Genomic DNA, 27,057 nt, shown 5'->3' on the forward strand with positions numbered 1-27,057 from the left:
AATAAATAATTTGCCTTTTGCCTAGAGGTGTGTCTTGCATCAGTCTCCTGAGCCCCAGCCAAGCACTAATTTGAGATTGCATTAATTGCCTGGAACCTTCCCAGCTAAAATACAAATCCACTCGGAACATTGAGCTGCTCATGTTCTAAATGGTTTGCCTGGATTTGTCTTTCGTTCTTCAGCAGGATGCTTTAAGTCACCTTCAGCTTCAGCAAGATGTGGCGACATTGTCCCGCTCTGTGAGATCTTAAAAGAAATCCTGCCTGGCCCTGTGCAATCCAGGCTTCCTGTCTCAGGGGGTCAGCAAAATTTTCAGCAGGGGGCTGCTCCACTGTCCCTCAGACCTTGTGGGGGGCCGGACTATATTTTTGTGAGGGGGGGGGGAGAACAAATTCCTATGCCCCACAAATAACCCAGAGATGCATTTTAAATAAAAGGACACATTCTACTCATGTAAAAACACGCTGATTCCCAGACTGTCCGCGGCAGTGGCGTAGCATGGGTTGTCAGCACCCGGGGCAAGGCAAGTAATTTGCGCCCCCTAACCCATGGATTTGCGCCCCCTAACCCTAACCCCCAGATGTTGCGCCCGGTGCGGCCGGCCCCCCCTGCACCCCCCACGCTACGCCACTGGTCCGCGGGCTGGATTTAGAAGGCGATTGGGCCAGATCCGGCCCCTGGGCCTTAGTTTGCCTACCCATGAGCTAGCTGATTGTGTCTAGATAGTGCTACTCACGTAACTAACTACCTGCAGGTTTTGTGTTGTTACGCTGTAACCTCTTTCCCCCTCCATCTGCAGCTATGGTTGACGTTCGCTCCAGTGGCTGACAAAACAGCAGAACGGTTTCACACCTCCATGGATATGGTCAACTGGCTGTCTCTCGTGTACCTCGTGATATCCGTTCCAGTCGGGCTCATAGCAATATGGATTCTGGACACCGTCGGGCTGAAATGTGCTGTAAGTTGAAATGGAGACTGGCGCGAAGCTCAGTTAGAAGATCACAAATGGTCAACAGGCTTCTGCTCGCCCCTGCTCAGGGGCTTCTTTATTTATTTATTCAGACATACATACATACATACATACATACATACATACATACCCTGCCCATCTGCCTGGGTTTCCCCAGCCACTCTGGGCGGCTCCCAACAGAATATTAAAAACACAACCAGACATTAAAAACTTCCCTAAACAGGGTTGCCTTCAGATGTCTTCTAAAAGTCAAATAGTTGTTTATTTCTTTGACATCTGATGGGATGGCCTACCTTGGGGTTCGACAGGTTGGCCCTCGCCAAGGGTGCAGGCCCAGGGACCCAAAAAATGTGCATCTTTCGGGGGTTAGGTGTGGCTAGTAGCCCACCCGCCTGTTTGCACATTGCCCAGTCTGGCACCTCTGCTGCAGTCTCCTCTGACACTCCCAGGAACTCCCAGGAACTCAATTCCGGCACCTCTCAGGGAGCCAGTGTGGTGTAGTGGTTAAGAGCAGTTGACTTGTAATCTGGGGAACCGGGTTCGATTCCCCGCTCCTCCACATGCAGCTGCTGGGTGACCTTGGGCTAGTCACACTTCTCTGAAGTCTCTCAGCCCCACTCACCTCACAGAGTGTTTGTTGTGGGGGAGGAAGAGAAAGGAGAATGTTAGCCGCTTCGAGACTCCTTAGGGTAGTGATAAAGCGGGATATCAAATCCAAACTCTTCTTCTTAGGTGGGCGCCATTGCCATTATAAGAGAACAAGGGAGGCGTTCACAGTGAGTTCTGGCACCTCTTTTTCTAGAAAAATAGTACTCGCTGCAAGGGATCTCCTGAGCTCCTTGCCAAGGGACTGAAGAAATGAACCTATGCTGCCAATTCTCATTGTAGACCAGCATGAAGTAAGCAGCACATACCGTATTTTTCGCCCTATAGAACGCACTTTTTCCCCTCCAAAAATGAAGGGGAAATCAGGGTGCATCCTATGGGGCGAATGCAGGATTTCGCTGAAGCCTGGAGAGCGAGAGGGGTCGGTGCTCGACCTCTCGCTCTCCAGGCTTCAGGAAGCTCTGCGCAACCCTCGGGAGACCGGCTCCGAGGGTTGCACAGAGCTGCCTGCAGTCCCCGGCTCAGCACAGCTCTGCGCGGCCATTGGGAGCGGAGCGCTAAGTCCTGCCCCGCTCCGGATGGCGGCACAGAGCTGCCTGCAGTCCTGGGATCAGCGCAGCTCTGCGCGGCCACCGGGAGCGGGGCGCGAAGTCCCGCCCCGCTCCGGATGGCGGCGCAGAGCTGCCTGCAGTCCCGGGATCAGCGCAGCTCTGCGCGGCCATCGCCAGCCCCACAAGCTCGGGGGACAGCGGGGAGGCAGAGCGTACCTTCCCACTGTTCCCCAACCTGGTTCTTCCAGCCCCGCACCTGGGGGGGGGGAAATAATTTTTTTTTTCTTTATTTCCCCCCCAAAAAACTAGGTGTGTCCTATGGGCCGGAGCATCCTATGGGGCGCAAAATACGGTAAGCAGCACACAAAACACTTCCAAATCATTCTGTGTTCTAAATCTTATATTAATAATCCAAAAATTGAGAGAACAAGGTACAAGAGCTACTACAAAAGCCACAGACAGAAAACTCATTCAAATTGTGTCCAAAAGGAAGATTCAGTCTTTAAAGTTCCTTTAGCCAGGCTCAGTCCATATGTTACATTCCTTCTTGGCTTAAGCTGCAATATTTAATTTCTTTCTTCAGGAAATTCTCCTTCAAGATTTTGGTGTTTTTACATACATTCAACTTCATGTGCTAAGTTCTTTCTTGACTTAAGCATTTATTCATTTACTAAGCTTTTTATTTTATTTTTATTTGCTTAGCCTGGCTAAGATTTAGAACATAGGATGATTTGGTAGTGTTTTGTGTGCCGCTTATGTGCTGCTTACTTCATACTGGTCTACAAGGGTGCAAGGGAGCCTAGGTACGACTGCGCCTGCTGCTGACATCTTGCAGAAGACACAATCACAAGAGGACACAAGATGTTCTTTAGATTTGGGGTGGGGAACTACAGGCTTGGGGGCCAAATCCAGCCTTCCAGGTCTCTCTCAGGCTCTTGCAGCTCTCCCCAGCCCTCCTTCTCACCTTCCCTCGAGTGTTTTTGCCTGGCTGGAATGTGCCCTTGTACTCTGATAATGCCTTTTGCTAGCCCAGACAGAGAGGACTTTGCGTCTGTGTAGAAACTAGCTAGTTGCACAAAGGTGAATTTTCTCTCTGTTCCCACTCCCACGGCTTCTGGCCAGTGTTCAAGATTAACCAGGTGCCAGGTATGTTCTGTACCTGGCTTTCAACCACTTGTGACTAAGTAATAATATAATAATAATAATTTATTATTTATACCCCGCCCATCTGGCTGAGTCTCCCCAGCCACTCTGGGTGGCTCCCAATCAAGTATTAAAAACAATACAGCGTTGAATATTAAAAACTTCCCTGAACAGGGCTGCCTTCAGATGTCTTTTAAAGATAGGATAGCTACTTATTTCCTTCACATCTGAGGATGTTCCACAGGGCGGGCGCCACCACCGAGAAGGCCCTCTGCCTGGTTCCCTGTAACCTCACTTCTCGCAATGAGGGAACCGCCAGAAGGCCCTGGGCCCTGGATCTCAGTGTCCAGGCTGAACGATGGGGGTGGAGACGCTCCTTCAGGTATACAGGACCGAGGCCGCTTAAGTGAAGGTGCCTAGGAGTCAGGATTGTGCCCGACATCTCCACCATCTGGGGATCATTGGTACAAAGCCCTCTAGCGCTTTCCCAAAGGCCAGCTAGTGAACTGTATGAAGTTTGACCTAAAGGGCACCCAGGTACACAATTCAGGTCTTTCAGCCGATGTGCTACCCTCACTCTCAACGCCCTGCCAGCCTTATAGACCATCTGCCTGTCGGAAAAGAAATGTAGGGAAATGAAATACCGTATTTTTCGCTCTATAGGACGCACCGGACCATAGGACGCACCTTGTTTTAGAGGGGGAGAACAAGAAAAAAAAATCTCCCCCTCTCTGCTCAGCGCCCCTTCAGCGAAGCGGCAGGAGAAACGGAGCCCCTTCCATTTCTCCTCCCGCTTGGCTGAAGGGGCGCTGCGCAGCTCTCCCTCTCTGCTGAAGCCAAAGAGTCTTGCTCTCCTGGTTCAGCAAAAGGATCCCGAAGCCTCCAGAGCACAGCGCGAGTTCCCACTGCACTCCAAAGGCTTCAGGCGGCTATCCCTGAAGCCTGGAGAGCAAGAGGGGTCGGTGCGCACCGACCCCCTCGCTCTCCAGGCTTCAGCGAAAGCAACGCGAAGCCTCCGGAGTGAGGAGGGAGCACTCCCTCAGCGCTTTGGAGGCTTCGCGTTGCTTTCACTGAAGCCAAGGAGCCTGCATTCGCTCCATAGGACGCACACATTTCCCCTTAATTTCTGGAGGGGAAAATGTGCGTCTTATAGACCAAAAAATACGGTAGTTCTGGAATTTCAGTTGTTGGAATTTATTCCGTTCTCATGGATGGCTGCTTGAAATCAGTGTTAGTGACATGGTTTCTTCTACTGCAGGTGATACTCTGCGCCTGGCTGAACATGATGGGAAGTGTAATTCGAATTTTCAGCATCCTCGATTTCCTGGATCTGGGCTCCCTCAACTTTGTGTACCTGCTTGTCGGACAGTGCCTTTGTGGCACGGCCCAGCCTCTCATCATTTTTTCACCCACCAAACTGGCAGCCTTATGGTTCCCAGAACACCAAAGGGCCACAGCCAATATGATTGCCTCCATGTGTAAGTAACTGGGCCAGGGCAGGCCAAGCCAGAATCAGTGTTAAATGCTCAGACCACACTGCCCTGATCGTCAGACTCGCCACCAAATTCTGCACCGGCTGCAGTTTCCGAACCGTCTCCAAAGGCAGCCCCACATATAATGTATTGCAGTAGTCCAACCCAGAGGTTACCAGAGCGTAGACAACCAAAGTTAGGCTGTGGCAGAGTTGGCCCTCCGGCTGAAGCTGATGGAAGGTACTCTGTGGCAACATGGCCACTTGAACTTCAAATCAACAGTAATGGATTCAGAAGTGCCCCCAGCTCCTCACCTGCTACCTCAGAGGATTGGGACCTCCTTGACAGGAATAGCAGTCAGTCTGGAAACATACGACTGCATGGAACCATTCAAGAAAGGAGAAAGCAATACAGTCAAACCTCGGTTATTGAACATAATCCGTTCCGGAAGCCCGTTCGGCTTCCGAAATGTTCTACAACCGAGGCGCGGCTTCCGATTGGCTGCAAGAGCTTCCTGCACTCAAGCAGAAGCCGCGTCGGATGTTCAGCTTCCGAAAAGCGTCCAAACACTGGAGCATTTACTTCTGGGTTTTCAGCATTCAGGAGGCGAAACATTCCAAAAAGGAGCCGTTCAGGAGCCGAGCTTTGACTGTATCTCCCAAACAGAAAAGTTGCATGTCAGAAAGGAAGTTGGGCTAGAATTCTTCCCCCATCATCCTATTTTTCTGTGTGAATGGATTTTTTTTCTATGGAAAGCCATTCCCCCAAGTGCTATCTGAAGTGATACAGTTCAGAAACTTCTTCACCTGCGATTTATTAGTGTCTTTAAGGGGTCTTGAAGAAGAGGGCCCAAAATACCTGGTATCACCGTAGGGATATCTTTGGAGGAGCAGCCCTCAAATCACACATCTGAGAAGCCCCCCAACGAAAGGGGTTCCAAAGCAGGTCCCGAGTTCTAATCCTGTACAGGCGTGTGGCCTCTCTTTTTGCTTTCCAGTCAGCTGGCTTGCTTTTTAAATGCTCGGCATTATATTTCAGCTGCTTCAGAGGGAGAAGTCACATATTTCTCTCTCTCTCTCTCTAATTTCCATTTAGCCAATCCCTTGGGCATTCTCATCGCTAACTTGCTGTCACCTGCGCTTGTACAGGGAGGAAAAGATATCCCTTTAATGGTAAATGAAAGCTAATCAATTTTAGTATTCTGCACCGCTTACATATCCTTGGCAGATGAGTTAAGCCATTTTTCCTCCTCCTCCTGCTTTCTACAGCTTGGAGTGTACACAGCGCCTGCTGTCTTCGCCTGTGCCTTAGCCACATTGGGCGTTCGTGACAAGGTCCCGCCAACGCCGCCGTCAGCAAGCGCTAGCCACTCCAATTCACCATCATTCTTCAGGGGCTTGAAGATGGTATGTTGCAAGCAAAGCAGAATGATTAACTCAGATAAAGGTACAACGAATGCTACGTGCCTCTATAGGACAGAAAGAAAGAAACTGTTGTGTCATATTAGATCAGTGTTTCCCAGTCTTTTTCTGACCATGGCCCACTTCCGACCTTGTTTCCTTTCATGGGCGTAGCCAAGGGGGCAGCTGTAACCCAAATAAGTAAAAATCAATACAGTGGTACCTCTAAATGCGAACAGGATCCATTCTGGAGCCCTGTTCTCATCTAGAAGCAAACGTAGCCCGTGTCTGCGCGTCTGTGCGTGCGCAGGTCAGGTTTTGGCACTTCTGTGCATGCGCGTGACGTCAGTTTGAGCGTCTGTGCACGCGCAAGCGGTGAAACCCGGACGTAACGCGCTCCGTTACTTCCGGGTTGCCGCAGAGCGCAACTTGAACTCTCTCATCCCGAAGCATATTCAACCCGAGGTATGACTGTACAAATCTGAGGTTCTGCACCCTAACAAAAATTCTGGCTATGCCTATGCCCGCCCCCATCCATCAGCAGGGGGCCGGTCCACTGTCCCTCAGACCTTGTGGGGGCCAGACTATATTTTTGTGGGGAATCAACAAATTCCTATGCCCCACAAATAACCCAGAGACGCATTTTAAATAAAAGGACACATTCTACTCATGTAAAAACACACTGATTCCCGGACCGTCTGTGGGTCAGATTTAGAAGGCGATTCGGCCGGATCCAGTCCCCGGGCCTTAGTTTGCCTACCCAGTCTCTATCCCAAGCTATCTGAACGTATCTCTCGTTTGACAAAAGTCTAAGGTTTCCAGCAGACCTGTCAGTTACACTGGAAAACAGGTTGCAAGTTTTAGCAGACTCTATAAATGTGTATACCAGCTTGCTGGTGAACGATCTGCTGTTTCCCCCCCTGACAACTCGTGCCTTGTCTTCCGTTTTTAGCTCCTGCGAAATACATCTTACATCATCCTGGCCCTTTCCTTCGCGACAGGGATAGCAATATTCACCTGCTTCAGTGCTCTGTTGGAACAGATCCTGTGTGTCAATGGATATTCAAATGTAGGTTGCTCCAGATTTCATCTGTGGCTTTTTGTTGTCTTGCAAGCTCAAGGGAGGGCAGGTGGAGACGGGAGATCGAGAAAACAATCTGGGAGGGGACTGCAGGAATTCAGCTTCAGCCTATCACAGGGAGAAGCGGGGAGATGTGCAGAGACCCGGCGGCTGGGGTGGGGCGTTTTTTTGTGAAACTCTGCAGGGAGGTTTTCACCAGCGCTGCCTCCCCGACCTGGATACTCCAGCCATTGAACCTGGATGTTAAGCATGTTAAGCAGATGTTGTCCCACTGAACTGTAGTCCTTCCACAATAGGAATAGAAGACTCTGCCTTAGACCAAGCCAGATTAGCTCTGCATTGTCTGCACACTGACTGGTAACTGCTGTCCAGGTTTCAGGCAGAGGACATTCCCAGCCATTCCTGGAGATGCCAGGGAGTGAACATTGGGTTCACAGAATCACAGCTTTGTAGAGTTGGAAGGGACCCCGGGGGGTCATCTAGTCCAACCCCCTGCAATGCAGGAATATTTCACCCAGTGCTTTTTTTTCTAAAAAAAAAAAAAACATGCTTAGGGGTACTCTCATTTTGACTCAAGATAAGCACCATTTTCTAGTTCAAATTGGGAAAAATAAATACAGTAAATGGACAAAAGTACTAAGTCAGTGTTTCCCAAACGTTTTTGGGCAACGGCACACCTGCTTACCGGAAAAAAATCTCGCGGCACACCACCATTAAAGCCCCGCCCCGTGACGTCAGCGCGCAGCGTCACGCCGGGAGGGACGCACAAAAGTGAACGTTTTTCCCCTCCCCCTTGCCGGGGTGGGAGGAGGCAGCAGAGCGAGGGCAGCTGAGGCGGCGGCGGCAGCTGAGGCGGCGGCGGCTGCGATAGCGGGCGGAGGAGGAGCCGTCGCCGGGAGTTGCTGCTGCTGCTGTTGCTGCTGCTGCCCGGACATGCCGGCCTCCTCCTCCTCCGCTGTCTCGCGCTCCTCCCTTTTGCGCGCGCTGCCCCGCCGCTCGGCACGACCACCGCGGAGCCGCCCCCGGCTCGACGCGGATCCTCGCCGCCGCCGCCTCTCGCCGCCGCCTCTCGCCCGCCTCCCTCCCACGGCACACCAGCCGGTGTCTCACGGCACACTAGTGTGCCGCGGAACACCGGTTGGGAAACACTGTACTAAGTAAATGGACAAAATGTAATAAGTGATCCGGGGAGATCCTTTGGTTCAAATAAATACAGGATCTGCCTGGTACTGTGAGTTCGGGGGGGGATTGCCTTCATTTCTAGCCTTCAGTATGCTATCATTACAAATATTGGTAATTCAGCTTCTTTGAAAAAATACAACTAAAACTAATGTTAGTTGGATAAATATCAAGCAAATAAAAATGTAGCTTTATTTTCTGTGCTTTAAAATGAAGCAATTTGGATCCCTTCATTACAGAGACCCTGTGTAGCGCCATCTTGTCTGGTATGATATAATTAACAACCAGATCAGAAGACTCTTGATTGCTTTCCAGTGAAGGAAGACAGGGTGGGGCGAGGGAAATATGCTGCACCTTATTCTTAGGAGCCATAATTGTTGGGTTGACGCCAACTAAATCACCATCAAAGTAGGCTCATTGAAATCTATGGGCACTGCTATGGGTCTCCCAACAAAGTGGATCTGCTAGTGCAAGGTCTTTTGGCTGCGCGATGGCTTTTCCTTGCCTTCTCCTCTCCACTATGTGCATCTCCTCTATCTGCTTTTGGGGCTCCTCAACGTTCTGGAGAAGGTTTGGGAAGGGTTTGGGGGGAGGAGCAGGATGGGAGTGGAAGTCCTTGCACAGTTGTGGAAGTCCTTGCAGTTGTGGATCTACTTTCTCCAACTCCACTCCCTGGTTTCAATGGGTTTGCTCTTCGCTGGAGTCTGCCATATCATCTAATCAATCCCTCATTTACAGTTCTTTGCAGGTCTGAGCGGCGCCTTGTTCATTGTGTCCGGACTCATCGGGGCCTTCTGCCTCGGGCTGTACGTTGACCGGACAAAGAAATTCACAGAAGCTACCAAGGTCTTTCTCTGTCTAGCTGCGCTGGCTAGCATTGGATTTGCAGTGGTAAATGCCATTAACGCTAGGTCTCTTAAATTGACATTATTGGAGGCACACCCCACGATGGAGCTGATGTGCTGAAAGTCAGCTCTGCAGCCTTGTCGGTACTCAATTTAGACTCTCTTCATGCAGGTGTCTCAGCTGAGAAACCAGACCTATGCTTTGGCAACCATCAGCTCACTCTTCGGGTTCTTTGGATTTGCTATCTATCCTGTCGCCATGGAACTAGCGGTCGAATGTTCTTATCCCGTGGGGGAAGGATCCTCGTCAGGGCTGATTTTTGTGATCAGGTAAGTAGCAGAGTCCCAGCTCCTGCCCACCTAGCAGTTCGAAAGCACCCCTAAGTGCAAGTAGATAAATAGGTACCGCTTATAGCGGGAAGGTAAACGGCGTTTCCGTGTGCTGCGCTGGTGCTGGCTCGCCAGAGCAGCTTCGTCACGCTGGCCACGAAACGGAAGTGTCTCCGGACAGCGCTGGCCCCCGGCCTCTTAAGTGAGATGGGCGCACAACCCTAGAGTCGGACACGACTGGCCCGTACGGGCAGGGGTACTTTTACCTTTTAAGGAGCAGAATCAGGACACCCGATTTCTTCTGTACTATGCGCTGCGTAGTTGTAGTGGTAATATACAGATTCTTTCCAAAAGCTTGCCAGGCCAAGGTTAAAGAAGAACTGGAGCAGGGAAGGGAAAATTCAGACCCAGGCATCAGTTGCAGCTGTACAGGTCTCTCTTGTGTGGCCCATGGGATTCTCCCCAGGCCACTGCCAGGAGCTGGAATTGGGCAGGTCAGCAATAAAACACCCAGTGTCAGTGAACTCTTTATTCACAGAAACCAAAACAACGCAGGCCTAGTGGTCACAGCAACTCTTCCCAGTAGTCTTGCCCCAATGAGGCAGCTCCGCCTTCCCACCACTCTCTAAGGCTCCTCCCCTGCTTCCTAAAGCTCTGCCTTGTCTCTCTTTGCTCCGCCCTCTTCATTCCTCTCCATGTACTGGGAGACCAGGGGGAGGGAGCTGGCTGCAGCAGGAGGGGGAGGCTCCCTGGCTTCTTCAGCAGCCTGCCTCATCTCGTGTCTCCTGGCCCCGCTCCTCTCCTGCCTCTGATTCTGAACTGCTCTCTGCCACAGCCTCTTCCTGCTCACTAAACCCTGCTGCCTCTTCCGACACCACCTTCTCCCAGTCTGCTCCCTCTGACCGCTCGTTGTCATTGCACCACCACTCCCCTGGCTCTGAACCTTCTTCCCCTGGGGGTTCCCCAGTTGGGGTCTCCCACCGCTCGTCTGCATCCAGCCATTCCATGACATCACACTCTCTTCAGTCCTACGTTTGAGGGTTTATGCCTGGCTGAAATGTGCCTCTGAACTCTCATAATACCTCTTGGTTGCCTGAAAAAAGGATGTGTGTGTGTAGAAATTAGCCAACGGTACAATTCCTTGTTCCACCTACTCTTGCCTCTGGCATGTGCTCCCCCAGGTGGCTGCCCAGATGACAATTTGGTCCCCGTTCTGCAAAAGGTTCCCCGACCCTGAGCATCACTAATTACTTCCAAGTCAGGGAAGACGTGGCCAGTCTTCAGATCTCTGAAGGTCTTTTCAGGCCGAAGGTGGAGCAGACTCCATCTCTGTTGCTCCAGAGGCAGGACCAGAACCAGTAGGTGGAAATTGCAAGGAGACCGATTCTGGCTAAACATTAAGGAGAAACGTTCTAACAGTGGAACTGGCTGCCTTAAGAGGTGAGAGACTCACCTTCGCTGCAGAGGCCAGATAGCCATCTTTCAGGGATGCTGCAGTTGCATCCTGCATTGCAGACCATGCCTTGTGCATTGTTTCCTCCAGGTTTCCCTCCATGATTCTATGCTATATGGGCTTATTGTGAGAGGGACTTCATGCACATGCAGGTATTGGCGATTCTGTGCCATTGAGACACCTTTTCCTGAGCGGCAGGGCTGTATCAACAGGGTGCTGGGCTTCCAGTGGTTTCAATGCACAGATAACACTACAACACACGACCTCATTCAAGTAATGCAGGTTTCAAGAAAACAGACTGGTTAGGTAGCACTTGGGAAGGCGGCAGGGAAAGCTCCTTTTCCGCAGGAGGCTGAATTAGCATTGGCTCCTTCAGAGGCAGCCGGATTTCCTAACGTCTTCAGCACCTGCTCCTTTGCACAGCTGGCAAGTTTGCAGTGGCATTTCCTGTGATGCAATTCCCCATATATGGGCAAGGGGAACCACATGGCAAGTACAGGATGTGAAGGGAAAGCTTCAGACAGCTTTCCTGTAGGGCCATCACTGGACTGAGAAATAGTAGAGGACGCTGGGTGGGGAGGAGAATCGCCACAGTACGGTTGTATCTGGCTGGCTGGCATATCTCCTACCAAGACTTGATGGGGCATCTACTCAAAGTACAGTGGCAGCTCGGTTTTTGATCGTGTCGGAAGCTGAACGTTTCGGCTTTCGAACGCCGAAAACCAGGAAGTAACTGCTTTGGTTTTGGGAACTTTTTGGAAGCCAAACATGCCATGCGGCTTTCGTATTGAGTTTTCCGGACTTAAATGCTTCCAGAAATGCATGCTTCGGTTTTCAAACGTTTCAGAAGTCAAACAGTCTTCTGGAACGGATTACGTTCGAAAACCGAGGTACCACTATACACAGACGGTGGCAATTCAGCCAAATCCTCCCCAGAGCTGAGCTTATTTAACTCATTTTTTTAAAATAGGGCTCTCCATACATGGGGGAATCAGCCGCTCGAACCAAAGTTTAAGCTTCTAATCATTTCAAGGCTTTTCAGACTGCAGAAACAGAACATCGAAGCGGAGCATTCTTGAATCCTCTGGTGTTGCCCCTTCTCTCGAAGAAGCGGGAATGGTTTTGAACTCCTCTCTTCCCTTTATTTCTGCATATCAGGGGGTTGGACTAGATGACCCGTGGGACCCTCCCAACACTACCACCCTATGATTCTAAGTCACACAGATTCCCTTCAGCGGGTCTAGTCTGCGCAGGACTAGCACGGAGTACCACCCAAAATGTCTGCTCTAGACATAAAAGTGAATCTTGACTGTTACAGACAATATATTCCCCCCTCCCCCGTGCACACAAAAAAGAGCCAGACTTGGACATGGGGTGTGGGTGTGACATAACCATGAAAAGGAGACCTGCATGATGGACTGTTTTTGTTTCCACAGCCAACTTCTAGGTGTTGTGTTAATGCTTTTGCTGCAAAGCCTGGCTGTGGAAAAGAAAGATGCCCCATTTTCTACTTGCACCTCAGCCATCGGCAAAGCACTAGACTGGTCAAGTAAGTTTTTGTTATGTGTTTATTTTATGTATTATAAATATATCCTCTCTCTTCTCACATACATACACACACACCTATGGAGGTTTCCTTCAGGGGTGAATATCAGCTGCAAGGGGGCAGGGAGGCAGTTGGTTGAGGCACAGCAATGGCAGTAGAGGTCTCTTTCCCTGACCTGCTCCCTTCCCTGCCTTGGTGTGGGTACAGGTTAAGTACTTAATTCGTTCCGGAGGTCCGTTCTTAACCTGAAACTGTTCTTAACCTGAAGCACCACTTTAGCTAATGGGGCCTCCTGCTGCTGCTGCGCCGCCACTGCACGGTTTCTGTTCTCATCCTGAAGCAAAGTTCTTAACCTGAAGCACTATTTCTGAGTTAGCAGAGTCTGCAACCTGAAGTGTCTGTAACCCAAGGTACCACTGTACTGAGGTTCTGCAAATAAGGAGTCCCCCAGCTTCTTAGGCTGGAGGAACCTCCAGTCAAGGGCCTCTCTATCCGGCCCTCAAGACTCGCCCCTGGACACATACCCCAGCAGCCCTGCTTCACTATACTTGCTTTTGCCTGGCAAAAATGTGACCGTGAACTCTGATAATGTCTTTCCTGCCCAGATGGTAAGGAGAGTTTGTGCGCCAACTGCACAAGAGTAAATTCACACTTGTCACTCACCCACCAGATTGTCAACAAGGTCTCAGACCGAAGAGGGTTCCCCACCCTGGGTTTAAACTGTGTGATTTTTGAGATGCAGTTATTTTAGTTGCTCTTAAGGTCTTATATGTATTTTGAGGCCCTCCTCTCTTTTCGTCTCTGCATAGCAGCAACTGGGATTTTGTCTCGCAGCACTCAGAGACTGCATTCTCCATCACATACAGGGACGCGGGTGGTGCTGTGGTCTGAACCACAGAGCCTCTTGGGCCTGCTGATTGGAAGGTCGGCGGTTTGAATCACTGTGATGGAGTGAGCTCCCGTTGCTCTGTCCCAGCTCCTGCCAACCCAGTTCAAAAGCATGCCAGTGCAAGTAGATAAATAGGCACCACTGCGGCGGGAAGGTAAACGGTGTTTCCATGCACTCTGGCTCAGGACCCGGAAAAGCTGTCCGTGGACAAATGCCGCCTCCCTCGGCCTGAAAGCAGAGATGAGCACCATGCCCCATAGTCAAATTTGACTGGACTCAGATCTTCCAGGGGTCCTTTCTTCAAAGTGCATATTGGCTGATTTTAGTTGGTCATACATTCTAGTAGATTTAAGATTGAATTTTCAATATGAACAGAAATTAACGAATAAGTTTGGGTAGCTGGTCTATAGTTACTGATGCTGACCTAACTTACTGTGCAATCCTAGCAGTTACTCCCAGGTAAGTGGGCTAAGGATTGCAGCTGGAGTTCCTAAACTGATCTTGTAATTCTCATATATTTTTAAGCTGCTGGGTTTCATTCTCAATACATGTGTAGAAATATCCTCTCTTTCTTATCACAGCTTCAACCCTAATGATGGCTGGAATCTGCAGTCTGGCAGCATGTTTCTTTGTGGCTGCCTTTCACACTAATTACAGGAGGATCTTTGCAGAAGTATCTCACGACTTCTCCGTCAACAAATCAGAAGAGGATGTTGCAGTAACAGCAGAAAAATGAACTGCTTCTAGCTGAAATCTGGACTAACCCAAGTGCCTCAAGAAAACTTTAAGACTTTTGAGACCCCAAGTGCCACAGCTGCACAGTAAGTTACAAGTCTTTGGGAACTGACTGGAGCAAAAGATGATGGTTATCTTAACAGGAAGCTTCTCACAAGTACAGCCCAAATTCCCTGCAGCAGTTGGAGAGTGTCTTTTTCAAGACAGAATGCAAGAAGAGTCTACCCCCATTCAAAGACAATTTAATCCTTAGTGATGGTGCTGAAATGTGTAAGTGTCTGAGACTCACTAAGAGTGGCTATTTTGATTCTTCCAGTGTGTTACACTCCAAGGGCAATTCAATGGAATAAGCATATTTATACCAACCTGAATTCTGTGAAAAAAGATGGGAATGCAAATGTTCTGTAACGATTCATTTTCAGTATCTCCCATTGTTGGGCAACGGCATATTTCCTTTTGATGAAACTTTGTTTGAAAAGTGATCTATAAATGTTTAAATTAAATAAATTATGTTTCTGACGGTGAGGCTGCGAGTGGCATTGCTTATGTAACAAAGAAAGCATCAACCATGCACAAGAAGGAAGTACCAGCAGACTGGAGAAATCTGCAAAAGGATGCAAAATCTTTAGGGGAGAAACGCAAGGGGGGATCCCCCCACCCTATGAAGGCTGAATGTGCTTAGTAACTTTGTAGTGTTTATTTTTTTAGGGTGTGTGTGATGGCCTGGTATTCGGACTCAGAGGCTGAACCTGAGGAATCCCAGCCTGCACAGGATCCCCCGCCTTCAGAACCAGCTGAGCCGGGCTGGGCCTGAGCCTGAAGGGTCCTCACCTGTGCTGGATCCTCAGGTGCAGGCATCAGCTGAGCCTGCTCTGGCCCCTGAGGTGATGGAGGACCCATTGCCTGCAGGTGCTCCACTCTCAGCCCCGTCAGGAGAAGCTGAGGTTGTCTCTGGGTCTGGTAACCCTCCAGCATCTCCTGAGCTGCAGAGGCTCAGGGCAGAGAGGCGGAGGGAACTAAGTTCCCGCAGGAGGAGTGCTCGCCTCCAGGCCAGGAGAGGCGACTCACCAGAGGATTGGGGCCGCCCTATGCCTCGGGGAAGATAAAAGCCGCCCAGCCCCAGTCCCAGGTTGCGGGAGCAACGTTGTTGGTAGCCTGTTCCTGCCTGCACCCTGTCCTGCTCTTCTCCCAGAGTTCCTGACCTCACCTGACTCCCTGCCTTGGACCCAGCTACAGCTTTGACGGACAGCCTCCACACCGCACCCTTGAACTCGGACTGGACTCGGACCTTGCCTCTCGGTAGCCCCCAGGACCAGCACGGGGGGGTACAGAATGGGTGAGAGAGATGTGCAAAGTCTCCCTTACAGACAACCTGGCAAATAAACTGGCATTATCAAGTTATTACACCATAGGGAACAGAGACACATTCACCTGCTTATACATAGCGATGCTAGTTATTTGTGGGCTAAGCTGGAACAGTTTCTTACACACTCGAAGTGCCCCAAGGTGTACACAAGCCTTCTTGTTGCCACAAAACACAACAGGGCCAGTTTATTCAGGGCTCAACAGAAATTAGCAGTTATATTTGTCACAGACAAATTCTAATCAGATGGTCAATACTCACAAAGCAATCGATACAGAATTTCAAATCAGTGCAAAAATATACATACAATCAAAATGAAACCAAACACAAATACGTAGCAAAAATATACACAGAATCTCTCTACGAATATAGTATATACTCTGAAGACAAACTGATATTTAAATAAAAAAGAAAGAGCACACCATATAAATAATTCTTTTACAGTCATTGCGTGTCAGGACTGATCATTCAAAGGCAAGAAGAAGGGGTTTACAAGGCAGACATCTAGAAACTAGCACACAATAAAAACCCTGTTTAAGACAGAAGAACAAGTAAACAAATATGATGTGCATTTCTAGCTTCTGTTTAGGCACACAATGTAGAAACGGTTCACCTAACGGTTATAATTTTACAATTACTCTTGAGTGAATTATTAAGCACACAGATTGCAAAGAGCAAGAACTACACAATAGGCAAACTATTGCAGGTGGTAAATTTTGCATTGTGGCATAATCAGGGGTGCTTTTAAAGCTATTCACTACTAAACTTTGCTCAGCTTATTTAAATGGGTCTCAAACTTTCTCACACAGTGTTTCTCAGGTTGATTTTTTAAAACCCAGGCCCACTTCTAAGCTTACTGCACTTTCAAAGCTATCTCTTTGGCTGGTGAGCACACACAACCTCTCACACATCAGGACATGTATTCAGCCCACTGTGGGATCTGTGGACTGAGCCATTAATTCAACGCTAGCATTAGAGAAGTCCTACAACACGGAACCTCCAGGTCTTCCATTGGAGGAAGCAGGAAGGAGGGAAGCTCAGCGGCCAGAAGATCTCTTATCTACAGCTTGCAGGGTTAGCAAAGGTAGTTTGGGTGGCTGCAAAGCTCAGTCTCTGCTGCCAAGACAAAAATGTGTCTCGCTTTCCCACAGCTGGGCCTAATATCTCCCTGCAACTTTCCCCCCCATCACCGAAGAGGAAAAGGGGGTAACTCCAGAGTATGAGAACCACTGCATCTGCTACCAAAGTGAGTAAATGTTTTACAGTTCAAGATGAGCCACAGCACCAAACATATGTGCACAGCATATTATCTAGACTTCAAATACCCGACCGCACTGGAATAAAATTGATGTATTTGTAGTGTAGATGTGGCCTGAAGTTTGCAGTTCCACTAGATTATAGTTCCTATTTAGCCTTTATCGAACACGAACAAGAATGTATCTAGACATCTTCCCTTAGTTACAAAGAAATGAGCAAAATGATTTACAACGGATACTAATTTTTGCATTTAACGTTTGCCAAATTAAGTTTCTCTCAGCTCATTTCTAACACATTATATATACTGTTGCTATTATGGGAAACAGAGCAGTCATGGGCTCCAAAAGCACAAAATTGTGCCTGTCCTTTGTTTGTATAGATTTGGCCAGAATTGGTAGAAAGTGAATGAATTCTAACAAGGCCACATCAGAACAATCTGGTTTAAACAAATTATTGGAAAATTGAACAAACAGGATCATCAAGAGGTGACAAAACACGAAGAATTTGCACATTATACTCATAGCAGTGGTCTTCAAACTGTGCTGTGGAGGTTAAACCTAAGATTCCTTGCAAGCTGATCAGAGATGTTCTTTGGTGAGATAATACACAATGGTGAACAAGCTCCCCTGAAAGACAGCTTGCCCGCCAGAATTAATTGTGCAGTGCAATTCTGTATGGGGTGTTCTAGGGCACATTCATTATTTGTACTATACAACTCTGAAACTTTTACCAGGCTGGGCCAGTTTGAAAATCACTGACTGAGAAGAATGAGCACAGCTCAGTGCAGACATATATGGAAATTTTAAGCTAAGCAGCTGTTCCAAGTTCTCTCAACTGTAGATATGCAAGAAGGACCAAGCATGATTTACATAAAATGATTCATGCAATCCACCTCATAACACTGCGCAAAGCATTCCCTGCTGAAAAGCACCAGCTTTATACAAACCAAATTTCACTTTCCATATAGGAAATAATGCACACAGTTAGCACATGCAATCACTGTGATCGACACACATGTATTTTAGTATGTCTCTGGACCTCAACTGTCCCAGATTAGGGTTTCCAATCATGTGTGTCTTACACAGGGAAATATGCATGTGTGCTTGTCATATACAATTGCATCTACATGGGAAATTAAAATTCCCTGCTTGGAAGCCATATTTGTGTATGTAGTTTGGCATGTACTGAAATGTTACAAGAAAATGCAGCATTAAAGGGACCTATAAACATACTTTTTATTAAGTCTGATGGGAAGGGGCAGAACCATGAAAATAGGTTCTTAGTTGTTTACAGAATGAATATCTGAATTATCATTTACATCAACGCTACTATAATTGCATAGAAAACCTTCCTTATAAATTATCTTCAGAAAATATAAACCTTCTTAAAAATATTCTAATTCAATATTTGTGTCAACACAAACTTTTCTCATCCTGGTCTTCAAAAGAATTTTTTTTTTAAACAAAAAACCGCCCACAGCTTTTGAAGGGTTCTACTTAAAGAGGTTGTGTCAAGAAAGGCAATTAATACCATTAACTGTCATAAGCAAGTAGACAGACAAGCCTTCCAGTGGAAGCAGTGCATCGATATGGAAGCTTACAATCAACAGTCACCATCTTGTAAACATTAAATTTGCTAACCTAACTGCATTAAATTATGCTACTGTAAGCAATGCAAAGATTCGCTTTACATTCAACGCAGAACTATAGGAAGTTAAAACCATAACGAATGCAGCACCTGTTCCAGTATAACCCAATTCACAACCTAGTCAGTCTGAAGTACATGGATTTCAGCTACACATTTTGCTGGAAGACCTCCCTAACTTAATACAGACAGACAGAGGCTTTGCGGCTGCATGTGATCTAGAACTGGATCTAAGCAATGAGGCTGGGTTGTTTTTAAATCCCTATTTTGTTTCCTCACTCATAATCACCTCCCAAAGCTCCCCTGGGGGAGCATCAAAAGGCTTTCCCCCAACATGACCCATAGCAGCTTTGGGACAAATTTCAAGTGAGAAAACATTGCAAGCAATAATATAACTAAACCTTCTCTAGCACCACGCAGACTTAATTTGGGGGAGACTAGCTGCTCTGAATCTTACACAACTGTTAGAATATCTGGCTATGGATCTTTAACATAACATGATTTTGGGATGTAGTGCTTCAGCTCAGTGTGGCTGTAGATAAAGGGCAGACAGAATCGTCACAGTAATTTGTTCCCATGGAACTGAACAGGGTTAAATTTACATAAGAGGTTTGGGAATGACTTAAAGTTCTGCTCAGCTCCGGAAGAGAAAGGATCTTTGTACACATTTGATCCAATGCACAGTAGATCCAGTGTGCTGCCCCAATGTCACAAAAAGACAGAGCTCAATCTGCAAACACCCAAGCTACAAGATCTGTATACCACAAAATTGGAGAGCACAATGTGCTACAGTCCAATACACATTGAGCTATTGTGCATTGGTCCCAATGCAAGCGCTGAAAGCTAACACTGTCCGTCGGACAGAATGTCTGTATAGGGTTTTACTTTACAAATCTTTAACATGCAGTTTATATCTGAGGTTAAAAGTGAACTTTCAGTTAATTTATTAGTAGCCTGCTCTATTCCTCTCCTGAATCTCTGAGTGGGCAACAGGAGGGGGGGGAAGAGAGGGGGTAGTTAAATAGGCATAAATGAATATACTGGAATTACAAAACTGAATTTCCTGTGGTGTACTTCAGACACGACCTCAATCCTAAAATGCACTTGTACAAAAAGGGCTTTGTATTAAGCTATACCAAATATAATGCAATTTCTCTTACAATTACAAGTGCAAAACAAAGGTAGCATGTAAACAATGGATGCAGGTCCTGATTTTTTTTTTAAAGAGTATTGGCTGAAATCACTAATGCAGTTGATTTCAAAGATCCTTGCATGAAGACAGATTACAGCACTACATTTTTGTCAATGCTGACCTAAGCTTGGACATGAAGATGAGCGCTTTGTACAGTGAGAAAAGCTGTGCTAGTGGTAATAGGAGGGTTTTGTCCTGGAAAGATGGACCATGCATTTACTTCATAATGTATATAATGGTACACACACACATTGATTTTAGAAACTCCACATTTCTGCACACCCGAGTGTGGACTTGTGCATCACATACAAAAACAATGTGTTAATTAGCCACAATCCTGACTCCAATACAGATTAAATGCTAGGTTCATGCAAACCATGGTTCGCAAATCAGAAGCATGTGCTCTCTCCTCAAAACTCTCCCCCGCTTCCTCCACTGCCTTCCTGGAGTTCACTTTGGTTGCCTTACATTTGTGTCAAACCAGCCATGGTTCCCTTGTAGACTAGAAGCTGAAATATGCTTGCAATCCAGGATTACCTCTGTGTTTACTGTGCCCCATCACAAACCATGGTTATGCAAAGCCATAGTTCCTGCAAGGAAGAGGGAGGAACTGCAAGTTTCTGCAACCCATGCTTTGCAGGGAGCTAATGGTACATCTGCTCCAGGCCAGAGTCAGGTGAGAAACAGGCATGAAAATAATAGTGATGCAGCCTACTATTAGGAAAAATTGGTCCCCATGACAAATCACACCATCACAATTGGAAGCTTCAATGGTTTCAGGAGAAATGATAGAAACTGGCAGGAAATCCATTCCATCTCCAAAAAGACCCTAAATATCTCCCTGGTTTCAAAATTAATTTTCCATGGGCTGTTGTTAGAAAAACATCATTAATCTTTGGATCCCTGTCCATTACCTTCCAAAAAGCCATGGTCTACAAATAGAGAAAGGCTTACAGACAAACTATCGCTGAAATAGTCCTGTGAACCTACTCAATTACAATATTATTAGGATGACATGTCACTTGGATTAAATATATGTGAGGAATGCAGCAAAAATGCAGTGGATAAGATTACATTCTGGGAAGAGCACTCTTTGCTGTGCCCGATGAGCTGTCTCACAATACATCTCCCCCAGACCCCTAATGAGACATTGTTCCTTAGTTCACATGAAGTGGAGAAACTGAAATGCCAACAACAAGTTCTAGTTCCCAAACACAAAAACCAGATGCACAAGTACTGCTTGGTGTGCCAACTTTAGCTTGTTCTGGGGCACATAGTTCACATATGAAGGGTTGAGTTGGACCAAAGACAAAACAAGCTGCCACTTGACTTCAAAGTAATCTCTCTTGGGTTGGACTTAGACTTTGTGATGGAGATGTACTTCTCCTAGTGCACAACTTTACTCTAGCCAAGCAGCTGTGCAAACCAGTACTAAATTGCACAATATTTGTGCATGACAAGAACCAGTCACTTGCTGCAGCTACTTTCTGCCAACAAATTCATAGCATGCTACTGCCATTTATATCACAATCTAAGGGATTTATTTGGGGAAACATACACTCTTCATAAATAGCATATTGCACTGTGCTATTTCACTAATGAGCAGTGAAAATCAACAATATGATAAACCAAGGTAGGAACAGTTTATGCTTTCAGGGAGAAACTATAAATAACTAAATACAGAGCTTGGTGACAAAAGAGGTACTGTGAGATAGCTCAAGGCTTTGAGCATATTCAATGAAATTTGATGGTCTCTCCCCAGCCATATGACAAACTGCATCATCCGAAATGAAACTCCCTTTAGTCTTAAAAGCGGTATTTCATGGGGGCAGTTGCCATTCAAGAAAAATGAGCCCCCTTGAATACTTCTATTCTACCTGCACAATATTTTATACCTAGAAGGATTGAACAAGATGAAAAGGTCTTAAATGTCTATTCACATTCATCTGTGTATCAAAGCTCAGAGTTTTTGCAAGGAAAGCACTTGCCAATGTTACAAGAAGGTCTACAAAATATGCAGCATTCCCCAGCTGAACTCTGGTCGGTGTGGAAGTACGTTTAAACTACAACGTGCTCTAACAATCTGGAAGACAAATAGCATGTAACAAAGAAGCCACAGTGTTTTGTTTTGTTTTTGCTGTGCGGCGCACAGTGCATGAAGAGAGCCTTTGTGTAAACATAGTGCAAATCAGAAATGGACCCACAAGCAACACTGGAAGCTTTGTGCAGATAAAGCACTGGCAATGCGTGGAGTCTCGCTGGGTGGGTCCAGTCCCGACGCCACCCTTCTCCCAGGAGACTCTTGCAGCGGTGACTGCCGCGTCAAAGTGACAGTGCTCCAGCAGACATTCCTGTTGTGTAGGAAGAGTTGTTCTGCAGCAATTACGCATGCAATGAGACTGCTGCTCCCGGGAATACCTGCTGCAAACCAGAGCAACTTGCAGTTCCTTTAGGTTGCAAAGTGTCCCAGGCATGAATGCCTGGTGGAGCGGGAAAGGAGTTGCTCACTTTTACTGCTTTTCTGATGCTGTGCATGCCACCGTTTTCAAAAAAGCCATAGTTGTGCACAAAAGCTTGATATGTTCTCATTAACTACATACGAAATGGGGTATTAGAATAGATGACGAGTGCAGTACTGCGGCTACCACAGCCCTCTCAGGTTGCTTCCAGATGGACAAAGGCAGCCTAAGAATATTTGTTGCAAAAGCATCCGAAAGACGCAATGTTGCATCTATAGGATTTTGACCCTGTTTGAGGGTACTGCTACTGCTTCTGCATTCAGGAGTAATGATATTCTCTCCATAATTAAATACAGCTTGTATTGGTATTATCAGAAACAATGCTAAAGTCACCAGCTATCTTGCTTAATCTTCCTTCTGCGATTAGCATCCACAGAAAGATACTATCTTCATTTGGACACAATGAAAAACTATGATTTATCTCCTCGTATCCATGCAGTGGCTGATCCCTGAAATGATAAATGATGTTTTTATCATTACAGGAATGAAGTGTAGCATAGTTGTGAGAAGATCGGAAGCCTTTACTTCCATTTTGGATTAACTAGTTTCACATCATGCCTAAGCTCTAAACGGTGGTCAATTTCAACTACGGTTTACTGAAACATGCCAGCTTCATAACTCATAAACCATAGTTTGTCCAGGTTCAGATATAACAAGAAGTTACAATTAATCAAAACTGAAGTAGAAGCTTCTAATCTCCTCATGATAATACTGGAGAAGGAAGTGGGGGAGAGTGCAAGTCTGAGACTTGATGGAGCTTGTTCACGTAACCACAAACCATAGCTTAGCCTTATGTCTGAGCAGAGTCTGCATTAACTTTTCCTTGTATGGTTAATATATTTATAGAGCAGGGAATGATTCCCTAGTTATAAGCAAGGACCTTTCTATGTAGCATTTTTATCTGCACAATCAGTACAGCCACATCTAGATCTAGTCACATAAGACACACTTTAAAGACAAACAAACATGTAGACCAGTTCATCAATAGAGAAGAAACTAAGGCATATTTCAACTTAGTGTATCAATACCTAACATAAATGAATGCTGATTTGTTTACTAAATTGTGCCATATTTACTGATTATTGGTTTGCCATTCATAGTCTCTTTGCATGTTAAAATAATTTAGGGAACGAAATTAGAATAATAATTTAGGGAATGAAATTAGAATTTAGGGAATGAAGTAAGAAAAATCTCAATATAGGGACCTGAACTATAAAAAAGAAACATACACACACACACACACAGAGAGAGAGAGAGAGAGAGAGAGAGAGAGAGAGAAATGGAGAAAACCAGAAGCTTGTAGTGTATAGAAAAAGATTGTGCAGTATAAAAATAGATAAAATTATATTAGGTTTTTAGGGTTCACTGGCCATGTTCACACATTAGGCCATTGTTTACCACTATGCATACATGTAGGAAGGAGCCACAAGAGTTATTGTGCTTCCTCTTCTCCCAAAACACCAGAAGAAGAACTTCACCAGAGTTTAGTTTTCCTTTTCCTGAATGTCAGCCAGTCTTGCCTTTCTGGACAAGGGATTGTGGCTTAAAACAAAACTGGTTCATATAACAAGCAGAATCGTGGTTTGCAGCTGGCTAGGTTTGAAACTGAGAACCACCATCCCTGGTCTGGATGATAAGACGTTGTTTACCATTACATGTACAGCCATTGAGTAGTGTGGAAGTGTTCATGCAGGCAAATAAAAAAAGTAGCTAAATATCCGAGGCACAATCCATACAGAGCTATGCATGCGGGAGGTGATCCCCATTGCATTCAGCCAAGCCTGCCAGCTCTCTGCTGAGTGCATCTTTCCAATCAAGGGAGTGTTGAGTAATTTGTGCTTTGCAGACTTGGGAAGGAGCTGCTGGATCTCTTTTATATGCAGTTTGGAAGAGCCTCCTTTAACTGGAATCTGCCAGGAACGTTGTAGTGAACCTTGGCATGCTGGCAGCACACCTAGTGCAGCGGAAAACGGGATTGTGCCACTGGAATGATATCCATTTGCTCCCAATCCTACTTAAAGCATTATTGCACAAGTAATCAGCAACATCACAAAAGTGAAAATTTTATCCCTTCACCATGTTTCCCTCTTGGGGAACGCCGGGGTAGCTTTAAAACTCTTTAAGTAGGTTTGAGGTGTTTTTTTAAGGGTTAAAAACTTATTTTATAAAAATAAGTGACTCCCAGGGAGAATAAGGCGAGGAAAACGTAGTATATAAAGAGCACGGCATAATGGGATCTCTGCTCTATTGGCTACGGGCATGAAGCAAAAACTGGTTAATGGTTTATGGAAAGGCTACCTAATGCGAACTTCTCCGACCAACATGAGATGCATAAACAAAATCTCATGTCGGCTACAGGATAGGCACTGTACAACAAACATGGAAATATAATTACAACAGGCTCTTGTGCAACCAATTCTTAACTTGGAACTGTACAAATACAGTTTTACAACAGGCAGATCCATCTCATCTATAGTAGGTGTGCTGCATTTGTTCTGTGGATATCATTTTCCATCAGCGTCCCACTTCATTGACCATCATGCTCTCAGATCTTGAGTCCTTTAAATTTCCTGATTTTTTCTGTTTCTGTTTCGATTTCTTTAACATATGAACCTGTAAGAAATATGTTAAAAACAATCACCACAACACAACCTTTCTTGAAATACATCCTTATTCGAAAGAATTTTTTCTTAATGTCAACAAGCAGCTTTACACCCCATTTTCTTCTTTCCCATCTACAGGTATTGGTAAAATACGTAACAAAAGGCTGCTAGAGTAGACTAGAGTTGAGATTTAAAGGTGGGCGTTTAATTGACATGGACTCTTTCAACATTTCAGAGCGTACATGCTAAGAAAACACCCCCATAGCACAGATGTTACTTATTTTTAATCCATCCATCTTTCTCAAGAGATAACGCAGTGCACCTTGGTGAACTGGATCTGGGCTGTGGGTTAGCCAACCCTACCTTAGACATTGCCCATCAATTCTACAAGCTGAAATGTGCAAGAGCATTATGCTTGCACCAGTCAGCCCTTTCTGGCAGGCTAACAATAAAAACTTCCTGGGTAAATTAACTTAATGGAAAATTGTAATGGCCAGAATTGGAAGAAACCACAATTTAAAACCATACCTGAAATTAGTTTTGGATCCTGGTTTGTTCCGATTCTGGTTCGGATGTAATAGGAAACTATGGTAAATTAAGCCAGGAAGACTTCCGTCACAGCATGCCAAGAAGGTAGGGAGGGAGAATGGGGCTGCAGGCACAAAGCTCATGCAGCTTAACAAGCCAACATGGATTATGTCTGAGCTGGAATGATCTGAAAGATTGTTCTGAATACTTATGGTCCATAGTAGGGTGGTCCAATGCATGACCCAAGTACAGCAACATTTGACACAAACACACCCAACCCTTGTGAAACCTTCCAAAAGGCAACTAAGTGAGGCACTGGGCTTTAGAAAGGAAGTGTGAGGGTTGTGACGGGGTCCTAGAGTCCGTGTCTCCTTCCCAAAGCCTAGTTAGCGTTTTCCCAGCTTTGGGAAGGAGGTGGGAGGGCTGTACGTTAAAGGTAAAGAGACCCCTGACCATTAGGTCCAGTCGTGAACGACTCTGGGGTTGCGGCGCTCATCTCGCTTTATTGGCCAAGGGAGCCAGCGTACAGCTTCCGGGTCATGTGGCCAGCATGACTAAGCCGCTTCTGGCGAACCAGAGCAGCACACAGAAACGCTGTTTACCTTCCCGCCAGAGCGGTACCTATTTATCTACTTGCACTTGGACGTGCTTTCGAACTGCTAGGTTGGCAGGAGCAGGGACCGAGCAACGCGAGCTCACCCCGTTGCAGGGATTCGGACCACCAACCTTGTGGTCGGCAATTCCCAGTCTCTGTGGTTTAACCCACAGAGCCACTCGTGTCCCGGGAGGGCTGAAGGACCCTGCTAAAGTCTTGCGCCTCCTCCTTAAAGCCCAGCACCTTGCTTAGGCAGCTTTGGGAAGGCAGTGCAAAGGTTTTAGGGGGGGGGGACAAATCTTAGCCTCCCTCACTCCCCACTTGGCAAGGCAGTGTGCAGCCCACTTGGTATGAAAAGTTGGGCTGCCCTGGTCTATATGTATAGGGTGTATGCATCTTAATGCCTTATCTCTATAACATTCCCAACACAAAATGTTTATCAATACCTTTGGTCCTGCTGTAGAAATAATGATCTGGCCCGGTGGCTGGATCCAGGGCTCTCCATCAACTTGTACTGGGATTGGCTTCAGAAGCGTCAAGCGGAAGTAGGAGCCCTGGGCTATTCGGATGCCTGAACGTAGACCCCCCTGGACTTGACCCTATGTAAAACAATCAGAACGGTCCTTTCAAAATCAAATATCAATGTAAAGAGAAACCACAAACTTGTTTTACAAGGTAAAGTATTTATCAAACTTATAGCACAAGTGTACTAGATATTTAGGAAATCTTTCCTAAATTTTTCTTCACACTAAACACTCCCAGAATTGTGACCAGAGAATGTATTTATTGGGGGGGGGAATGGTAAGAGAATACAGTGGAACCTTGGTTCTCAAACAGCTTAGTTGATGAACAAATCGGCTCCCGAATGCCGAAAACCCGGAAGTAAGTGTTCCAGGTTTAGAATGCTTTCTGGAAGCCAAACATCTGATGTGGCTGTTGGCTATTGTTTCCAGGGCACCTGCGCCAATCAGCAGCCATGCCTTCGTTTTCAAACATTTCAGGAGTTGAACGGACTTCTGGAATGGATTAAGTTTGAGAACCAAGGTTGCACTGTACTTTGATCACCAATACAGTTTATTTTTACAACCTCTCATTAGATATCAATTTAAATTTCATTTATGACTTAAGGCATCCCATGTCAAGTCAAACGGGGTGA

At 46.4% G+C, this 27,057-nt stretch overlaps 2 protein-coding genes across 2 annotated transcripts in view; one reads left to right on the forward strand and one right to left on the reverse strand.

Annotated features, from left to right (window-relative positions):
- Positions 1-14,725, forward strand: part of SLC49A3 (solute carrier family 49 member 3) — a 29,626-nt gene extending 14,901 nt beyond the window's left edge. Inside the window, exons 2-10 of the mRNA XM_081176653.1 lie at positions 800-958; positions 4,529-4,748; positions 5,838-5,914; positions 6,011-6,148; positions 7,095-7,211; positions 9,141-9,293; positions 9,420-9,577; positions 12,467-12,579; positions 14,047-14,725. Of these exons, the coding sequence (XP_081032779.1) occupies positions 800-958; positions 4,529-4,748; positions 5,838-5,914; positions 6,011-6,148; positions 7,095-7,211; positions 9,141-9,293; positions 9,420-9,577; positions 12,467-12,579; positions 14,047-14,201 (1,290 nt within the window). The 3' untranslated portion in view covers positions 14,202-14,725. The remainder of the gene's footprint in view (positions 1-799; positions 959-4,528; positions 4,749-5,837; positions 5,915-6,010; positions 6,149-7,094; positions 7,212-9,140; positions 9,294-9,419; positions 9,578-12,466; positions 12,580-14,046) is intronic.
- Positions 14,726-15,719: 994 nt separating this feature from the next.
- DGKQ (diacylglycerol kinase theta) overlaps positions 15,720-27,057 on the reverse strand; it is a 70,728-nt gene continuing 59,390 nt past the window's right edge. Inside the window, exons 22-23 of the mRNA XM_081176235.1 lie at positions 26,348-26,500; positions 15,720-24,788 (exon numbers count right to left, since the gene is read on the reverse strand). Of these exons, the coding sequence (XP_081032361.1) occupies positions 24,690-24,788; positions 26,348-26,500 (252 nt within the window). The 3' untranslated portion in view covers positions 15,720-24,689. The remainder of the gene's footprint in view (positions 24,789-26,347; positions 26,501-27,057) is intronic.

Source organism: Podarcis bocagei (genome assembly GCF_964188305.1).
Source record: "Podarcis bocagei genome assembly, chromosome: 17".
Lineage (NCBI taxonomy): Eukaryota > Metazoa > Chordata > Lepidosauria > Squamata > Lacertidae > Podarcis > Podarcis bocagei.